At 36.0% G+C, this 9,547-nt stretch overlaps 1 protein-coding gene and 1 pseudogene across 1 annotated transcript; one reads left to right on the top strand and one right to left on the bottom strand.

The window, feature by feature from the left end:
- Positions 1 to 739: 739 nt before the first annotated feature.
- LOC127133756 (uncharacterized) lies at positions 740 to 839 on the top strand (annotated as a pseudogene).
- Positions 840 to 7,841: 7,002 nt separating this feature from the next.
- On the bottom strand, positions 7,842 to 8,971 carry LOC127125448 (CASP-like protein 1E1). Its single transcript, XM_051054216.1, has 2 exons — positions 8,515 to 8,971; positions 7,842 to 8,425 (listed from the first exon to the last, which is right to left on the bottom strand). Exons 1-2 carry the CDS (start codon positions 8,907 to 8,909, stop codon positions 8,080 to 8,082), a joined length of 741 nt encoding a protein of 246 aa, XP_050910173.1. The 5' UTR covers positions 8,910 to 8,971; the 3' UTR covers positions 7,842 to 8,079.
- Between the last annotated feature and the right edge of the window lie 576 nt (positions 8,972 to 9,547).

Genomic DNA, 9,547 nt, shown 5'->3' on the forward strand with positions numbered 1-9,547 from the left:
TTGAGATATTTGTGTTTCCAACATTTTGTTATGGGTAGCCAAGGCATCTACTTTGCTTGCTAGTTGTTTAAGTTGTTCGCCAGTGTGTATGTTCTGGTTTAAGAAATCTTTATTGGTTTGTTGTTGGGAAGCTATAAAGTTTTCCATCATGATTTCCAAGTTGGATTTTCTAGGGGTATTATTGTTAGGCATGGATGGATTTGGTTTCTGATATCCCGGAGGTATAGATGGGGCTTGATTTGGAGACTGTCCAGGTGCGTATAAAGCATTATTACTCTTATATGAAAAGTTTGGATGGTTCTTCCAATTTGGGTTATAGGTATTCGAATAGGGGCTTCCTTGAGCATAGTTCACTTGCTCTGCTTGGATTCCAGTCAAGAGTTGACAGTCCGTAGGAGTGTGGCCTTGGATTCCACAGACCTCGCAATTCTGAGTTATAGCAACCACGGCGGCTGGAGGTGATACGTTTAAACTTTCAATTTTCTGGACCAAAGCATCCACTTTTGCATTAACGTGGTCAAGGTTACTTATCTCGTACATGCCAGTTTTCGTTTGAGGTTTTTCCACCGTTGTTCGTTCGGTTCCCCACTGATAGTGGTTTTGGGCCATGCTCTCGATAAGCTGGTAGGCATCAGCATAAGGTTTGTTCATTAGCGCACCACCTGCAGCGGCGTCTATTGTTAACCTTGTGTTGTATAAGAGACCATTATAAAATGTGTGAATTACTAACCAGTCTTCCAAACCATGGTGTGGGCAAAGTCTCATCATGTCTTTGTATCTTTCCCATGCTTCGAAAAGAGACTCGTTGTCTTTCTGTTTAAATCCGTTTATCTGGGCTCTTAACATAGCTGTTTTGCTTGGCGGAAAATATCGGGCAAGAAAAACTTTCTTCAACTCGTTCCAGGTGGTGACTGAGTTGGAAGGGAGAGATTGAAGCCATCTTCTAGCGCTATCTCTTAATGAGAAAGGAAAAAGACGAAGTCGAATTGCCTCTGAAGTGACACCATTAGCTTTAACAGTATCGGCGTATTGGACAAATACGGATAAATGAAGGTTTGGATCTTCGGTAAGATTTCCAGAGAATTGGTTCTGTTGTACAGCCTGCAACAGCGAAGGTTTAAGTTCGAAGTTGTTTGCTTCGATTGCGGGCGGAGCAATACTTGAATGCGGCTCATCTTGCGATGGAGCGGCGTAATCTCTAAGAGCACGAGCTGGTTCTGCCATCTCGGTTAAAGAAGGAAGATCTTTGAGATCATGAAAGTCTATAGGAGGGAGATTGTTTGCAGCACGATATTCCCGAATTCGTCGTAAGACTCGGAGATATAGCTCGATATCGTTGATTCGTAAATAGAGCGGTTCGCCTTGTGAGCGAGTGCGTGGCATACAAATCAACGAAAGAAAGAATAGAAGAAAGAGAAACCTTAGTCTCTACAGCGTAACGGAAGAGTTACGATATCGATTAAATAAAAGTCCCCGGCAACGGCGCCAATCAGACTCTAAGCTTTCAGAGGGAAATCAGACTCTAGTGTTGACACTGCACTAGATTTGATTGAAACATGATCTAATCCCATGTTGACACTGCACTAGATTTGATTGAAACATGATCTAATCCCATGTTTATGATTCTTTCACTATGACGTCTCTACTGGCTTCAACTTTTTTGGTGACTGGACAATAGAGCTTATAAGCACTTGTATTTGATCGCTCGACTGTGTGAGTCGAGAATGGGATACAAACTGCAAGTGCACAGTTCTATCGCGTAGTTTTAAAAGATATCGATCCCACAGGGACTTATGAATCGATATACCGTTATCTAAGGTTACTACGTAAAGCTAAGGTGAAAAATGTTTGATTGTTTGGGGAAAAACTAAAAGCTAAACTAAGATCTAGATTAAATATTAATAAAACGGATATCAGTATGTAGTTCGTCAAAACTAGGGAATCAAGTCTTTGTCGGTTTCTTGGTTCTAAAATAAATCGTTTCAGTTAACTTTATTGGTTAAAGGTTTTATCTCAAACTCTCGCTCTGTTGAATAAACCATGATTTTATATTAATGTAGCTGTCACTTATAATTAAGTCAAAAACCATATTTTGAAAGCAATAAAGTTGCAGAAACTCTTTTTAAGAAAACACTGACCGTTTTAAACACCCTTATCTCAAACTCTCGCTCTGTTGACTCAGGTTATACAATTAAATCCAAATGCTTAACTCTCGTCCTCACATTCAATCTTTAAAAATACTTTTTGGAAAAGGTCAGCATTTAATTAACTCTAAAACTTGCTCTCGCCCTGATCTAGAATTAATGCCTAACTTACACTGTCCAGTTAAAACCTCAAACTCTCGCTCTATTGATTTTAACTTCTTTATGTCCTTTACTTTTGTAAAAAATCTTGTTATTAAACCTGTAAGTTGAGACCGTAAAAAGATTGATTTCAATTTTAAGTTTAAATAGACCGACTCAGTCTTGATCCCTTATTCTGCTTACTTTACATACCGATATCTAGGCGAATTAGCCAGACATGCTAAATAAACAAGAATACATATCATGCATAAACAGACTCATTCCAGGCAGATAATATAGATAAATAATAAAACAAAATATTAAATAATGATTAAAGAACCTGAATGCGTAATACAATAGTCTTGAACACTCCACCACAAGCCGGTAGGATTTGTTCTTCGATTCTTCAATTAAACAATAAATTAAGCCAAGGAAATAAAACTAGAATCTAACGTAAGGTTAGATCCGATAAAAAGTTGCACAATAGTTTCCGGTGTAGAAACTATTATGCGAAAAATATCTAAATGCTAAAAAGGGAAAGGTAAGTTGCAAGGGAAAAAGAATGTAGAACTTGCAAAAGAAATAAATAAACAATGTTAAGTGCTGGAAAAGAAAAAATAAGCAAAAGGCGTAAAAAGAAAGAAAATTGGCAAAGCTTCGGCAATGTGAGCGTGGAAAAACCGAGGAACCCTTTTAGGTTTCTGAGATAGCTATTTATATTGGTGCTGGTAACTGCTTTCCGTTTCCCAAGTTCTTCAACGTGGCTAAATGCACGGCGTGGATATAGGACACAAACTCCTCAACGTCTCTTCTTCAAGTCTTCTGAGGGCGTTACTTGCGCCAAAAAAGTAGTGGAACGGTGTGACGCTCGTCACACCATGTGTAACGTCCGTCACAAGGTTGTTTTGCGTGACGCTCGTCACACACCCTGTGACGTCCGTCACAGGCACAGCATTGGTGACTTGTGCGCTTTGGGCTGGGCTTTGGCATTTGGTTCCTTTTCTCTCCTTTTTGCACCTCCTTTTCTTCCATTTTCACTTGTTCTTCAAAATAGACTACCTGAGACAAATAGGAAGAAAATACCACGTAATATCTCATAAAATGCAGTAAACCGAAATAAATAGTCATAGAATTTAATGGAATTAAGTCCTAAAATATGATATAATTTCGTGTTATCAGTATTGTGGTAACCTATAAGCAACATGACCTTGCTTATGTCATCGAATTTCCTTCTAGTAGCATCTGGTATATGTTTATAACATACTGAACCAAACACCTTGAAATGGATAACACTTTACTTTCTTCCAGTCCACTTCTCAATAGAAACTACTTCCTTTAACTTATTTGTTGGACATCTGTTGAACAAATTGACCAGTGCATTTTGATACACCTTCTTCTACTATTGTACTTAGGCAACTCTATAGTTTATTCTATTATTTTTACTATTTTAGTGTATTTTTATATTTAAGTTTATTTTTGGTTTTATTTTACTTTCGTACTTTATTTTCAGCATAAATAGTTATTTCATACCTTGTTACTATACAGATCATAACTTGAGCTACGAGGATCAGATTGATGTGTTCTAATATGCGTTGGAAATCTGAGAGGATAAGCTAAAAGTTTCATGTTGAAGTTAAAAGCTGATTCTAAGTGAAGTAGGGTCGAATAATTTGTTGAAGTTCCAGATTTAATTAAAATAGTTAGTTTGAGCCAGTTTTTGTAATTTTCGGGTCGGATTCTATAATGGCCCGAATTTATCTTTTATTATATTAGGTATTTCACTACTATAGAAATTCTAATTCTGAATTTTGATGATACACTATTGCTTAGAAGATTTCATGGAGAGCTAATTCCCAAAGAGTTGATCTGTTGTATTTGAATTCCACTTTGAGGTTTTTATTAATTTCAGTTTAATTTCAATTTCTTTTCAATTCTTCCTATAAACTCGTTTGCTTAATTCGATTACTTTCGTTTGCTTAATTCGATTGTTTCTTATAGGATAGAGTTGATTAAATTTGATTGTTTGTATGATCCTTAACTATAATCACGTTAGCGTAGCTTTTCCGTTATCGTGTTTGATTAAGTCGCGTTTGCTTAATTCGGAAATTAGGAACATACATCATATAATACCAATTTGCGCTTGTCAATGGGTATTATAATCGAATGGGATTGAATCTGCTAGGATATTGAAATTACAAGAATCGATGATAAGTCGGAAATCAATACAATAGATTAGCTTATTTATCAATTTTGCTTTTACCTTTAATCATCTTCGATTTAAGTTTTGAACCTTAAACCCCCCTTCTTTTTATTCGTTTGGTTATAACATTCAAGAGTCCTTGTGATACGATATTCGAGTGTCGCTTCCGTTTTACTACACTCTTAAACTCATTTTTGACCTGTGTGCGACAGCGGATCACACATATACTAAAGTAACAATTTCTCTACCCCACAATTGCTTAGGAAAATTCTTCTCCTTCAAAGTGCTCCTCGTCATGTTAAGTTGAGTTCTATTTCTCCTTTCAACAAGACCATTATGTTCTAGAGTGTATGGAACAGTCACCTCATGCTCAATACCATGTTCCTCACAAAACTTCTTGAACTCTATTGAGTTGAATTCAGCTTCACCATCAGTTATGAGGATCTTCAACCTTTGCCCATTTTGATTTTCAACATTCACTTTGAACTTCTGGAACTCAACAAACACCTCATGTTAGAACTTGCTGATTTCTACCCATTTCATTCTTGTGAACTCATCCACAAATGACATAAAGTATTTGTTCCCTCCAAGCGAAGGTACCTCGTATGGATCACATACATCGGAATGCACCACACCTAAACATTGCTTTACTCTTAGAGGCATTCCTAACAAGAATGGAAATCTTGGTCGCTTTCCTCTCATGCATATATCACATGATTTCTATGATGCCCCAATCTTAGGAATTCCATGAATCAGATTATTTAAACTCAAATTCCCTAAGCTTTTATAGTTCAAATGCCCCAATCTCTTGTGTCACAACTCACGTTCCCATTCAATACTTCTTGCATTAAGGCATTGAGTGTATGTTGTTGAAACATTCACCTTAAATGTTCTATTTCTTCCCAGTTCAGATTGCATAATCAGCTTCTGATTATAGTCATACAACTTCAAAAGGTTGTTCTTCATGGTTACTAAAAAACCTTTTTCAATAAGTTGACATACACTCATTAGATTGCTCTTCATGCGAGGAACATACCACACATCCTAAATCAATGCAGTTTTTTCATTGTTCAACTTAACTCTGGCATTTCCCATTCCTTTATCATTCAAATACATATCATCAGCACATATGATCTTGGTCATTTTACCAGAATCAAAACCAACCAGCTATTGCTTGTTTCATGTTAGGTGATTTGAGCAGCCAGTATCCATATACCGCCAGTATACCATTGATCCACCTATATTCTCAGATGCCATCAATAGCACAGGCTCATCATTAAAATCTTCTTTGGCTATGCTGGCTTCATCACCCTTGCTAACCTTGTTTGACCAGCAATCAGCGGAAAAATGGCCAAACTTGTTGCAACTGTAGTACTGAACCTTTCTCTTGTCAAATTTCTCCTTTCCCTTCTAAAAATTCTGATGTTTCTTATTAGAATTGGAGAGTTCTTGCTTATTACCACCACCATCATACTTCTTCTTTCTCTCTAACCATGTTTGCTTATGGTTCTTCTTGTCAGAAGAAGCTTTCAGAGTCTAAGCTTTCTGAGCCTGTTCTAACTCTTGTACAGAGTTTCTTTAAGTCAGATGTAACTCTTGTGCCTCTAAACTACTCTGAAGCTCTTCAATTCTCATGGTTCTAGTATCTTTAGAGTGTTTTATATCTACAACTATGTAATCAACTGAGGAGTAAGTGATCTCAGTACCCTTTCAATGATTACTTGTTCAGAAAGCGTTTCTCCACAAGACTTCATCTCGTTAGTAACCATAATCACTATGGAAATGTAATCATGTATCTTCTCATTGTTCTTCATGATGAGATTCTTATATTGCTTTCATAGGGACTGAAGCTTGACCTTCTTCACCGATGCATCACTACCATAGCACCGTACCAATGTATCCCACGTTGCCTTCGTCGTTGTTGAATCAACAATTTTCTCAAACACCTTTGTATCCATACACTGATGGATATAGAACAACGCATTCTGATCCTTCTTCCTCGTTTCTCGTTGCATAGCTTTTTGCGCTTCTGTTGCATTTTTTGCAACTAATGTGTAACCGTAATTGACAAGAGCAGGAACATCTTGAGCTTCAAACAACACATGCATCTGAATTGAACACCGATTCTTGTTCTTTTCGCCGAATACTGGAAGCTTTGTGTTCAAGCTACTGTGTCTTCCTATTGACTTGAGATTTTCTACCTAGTAGGAAAATAAAGTCAATGTTGCATTTGGTGAAGTATTAATTGTAACAAATGATAGACAAGAGTCGACAATGATGACACATCAACTGGAGCTTCTTGACTGGCATCTTGAGATGTAGTTTGGAAGAATCTCAAGGGGATGTCTTGAGGAATTAGTTAATGGAGTCTCGGAAATATAATTAAGTGACTACTCGACACCATATCAAGGAAATGACCTCTCGATAGACTCTGAGTACTTAAAAGTTGAGGAAACCAAATATGAAGGGCTTTTATACGCCCAGTGACTGCCTTCGACGAGAAAGCAATTACTAGCCTCTAAGCAGTTAGAGAACGTGGGATAAAACACCTGCGAACACTGTCGTTCATCTTCGTTCTTGTGCAAATCACTAAGTTCACATTAGACTTGTGTTTCCCAAACTCTGAGAATCAAGATCTGTGATTCTCTCCGATTTTGAACTTCAATTCAACACGAATTTCAGAACCGAAATCAATCACACACCTAAATACACTCGTGTTTCCTTATGAATCGAACCGGAGTTCTGGGTACCAATAGTTGGAGTTCAATAATGAACCTCCATTAACAATACACAAGAATTTAAAGAAAATGGAGAGAGAGAGAGAGAGATTTTCTAACTAACTTTCTCAAATGGAAGAACTTGTTACAATCTGTAACTAACTATTGATTTATATACCAACCCAATCTAAATGCAACTGAAATTAAATTCAAATGCAAACTCACAACCTGAAATGAATTATATTTACCTTTCAACAATACGAGTGAGATTCAACTTACTCTAAAAGTAAGTTTTAAATCAAAGTGTTTAAATTGAATCTATGTTAAAGGTTAATATTTTTATTTAATTATAATTAACATTTTTACGAAAGGGATGTTTATGTATATTATAAATTGAGAGACAACTGTTAGCCTTTAATTAATTTTGTAAGAGTGTGTCTAAGAAAACAAGTATTAGCCTTCAATTTATCAATACTTTATCCTATCTTCCATTCTTTATTATATATTTCTATCTAAACATTAATTTCCTTTCAAGGGGAAGGTGAAGAAGGTCACACATTAATGTTGGAGTTGTATCTCCTCTTTTCTTAGGTAGCCTATACGGCATTACTTCATTTGCACACTTTCAAAAATAAAAAAACATAACTTAACCATTAACACCTTGCATTCATAAACAAAGTAGCCATATGTTTAGTGTACTCCTCTTAAATGATTAAACCTACCATCTTGTATAGTAGGATACAATATTTACTACTAATACAAACCAAAATCACTTAACAGAAGCATACTAAATTACATATTGAATCTATATATAATACACACAACTTTAATAATTAAAAACAGCCTAATATCACATTAACACTAATAATAGTATATTGATCTAGTATGATCTAGAATAATGGAGTCTGAAAATAGAGTGAGCCACAAGCAAAAGGAAGACAGATGAACCAATGATAGAGAGAACCAAAGCAGCAGTCATGTGACGACAATAGGCATCAAATACATTACACACTTTCATCCATTGCACGTGCGAGTTTCCTTTCTGCCCTAACACTCCCACTGCAGCAGCTGCTCCATTGGCTGAGAAGTGTAATGCAGATATAACAAGATCTAGTATTGTTATCATCAATAGTATTGTTTTGTTTCCACTGTTTCTTGCAATGGTTGAAATCACCATTGTTGTTGCTGCGTATGAACATCCTATAACATTTGTCACCAAGAAAAACCTAATAGTATTACAGAATAAAGTTACTTTTTGAATATAGAGTTAGAAAAAATGCAACTGTATCTACATTCTAAGTAATGATGAACTTACACACTAGCAGACATATATTCCCATTTAGCAGTAGCTTTGAACTGAAACGAGGCATAGGAAATATCCTTAGTTTCCTTACCGACAGCAACAATGATAGTAGCAGTGAGAGTGAGCAAGAAGCAAAGAACCCTAAGCAACAAATCATAAACACCACTCTTCTTAGTTGCCATATTCTCTACAACCTTCACATCACTTTGAACTCCATCCACACTGCCCTTAGATTGGCTTCCCATATAGTAGTAAGCAAGTAATCTTGAAGAGTTAAGTAATAAATATTTTAGTTTTGTTGTGTAACGAAAGATAAAGTATATATATACAAAGATGTGTATAATAACTGTGAGAAGGAAAGGAGGGTCAATGAGTGAATGAGAAAGGTAGGGAGGTTGGAAGTGCATTCAAGACAACATGTACTGGCTATAGATTTATATTTAATGCCATCGACCATCCTGCTTTCTTCAACGTCTATTTGGAATCAGCTCCATCACCACTTTTTTTATAAACATTTTATTGTTCAAGTAATGTACAAGGCATTTGAATTTAAAATGCATGGTGCTCACAGCTCACTCACTATATATGATTTGGATTTAAAACTATATCGCATTTTCTATAGGAAATAAAGTTGTTAAGATTTTAATGTTGGGGCATTTAATGTTAGAACGTTGCAGAAGTATGTGCTAAAGTCTAAATGTGGGAAGTAATTTGATAAAACTCTTTTTAAGTTTTATATTTGACAGTTTTTATATCCTATTTATATAGTGGAGGAGGTAGTCTTTAAATTTTGCAATTGGAAGAAGCAATGTAAATTGTTCCACTTAGAAACCAGAAATGACCGGTGAAATATGAGATGAGATTTTGGATAGGCGGAACAAACAAGTTTTTGGTGAGGTGGAGAGAGGGTTGATATGTAAGATTAGTATTCGAATGTCTAAGTCAGTGAGAGAATAAGGAATATATAGAAGTGAGAGTAGATCCAAATCATATCATTTTTCTTCACGTGGGCACTTTATATATTTGAAATTCAGTTAAGGTGTAC

This window comes from Lathyrus oleraceus, chromosome 3 (genome assembly GCF_024323335.1).
Source record: "Lathyrus oleraceus cultivar Zhongwan6 chromosome 3, CAAS_Psat_ZW6_1.0, whole genome shotgun sequence".
NCBI lineage: Eukaryota > Viridiplantae > Streptophyta > Magnoliopsida > Fabales > Fabaceae > Lathyrus > Lathyrus oleraceus.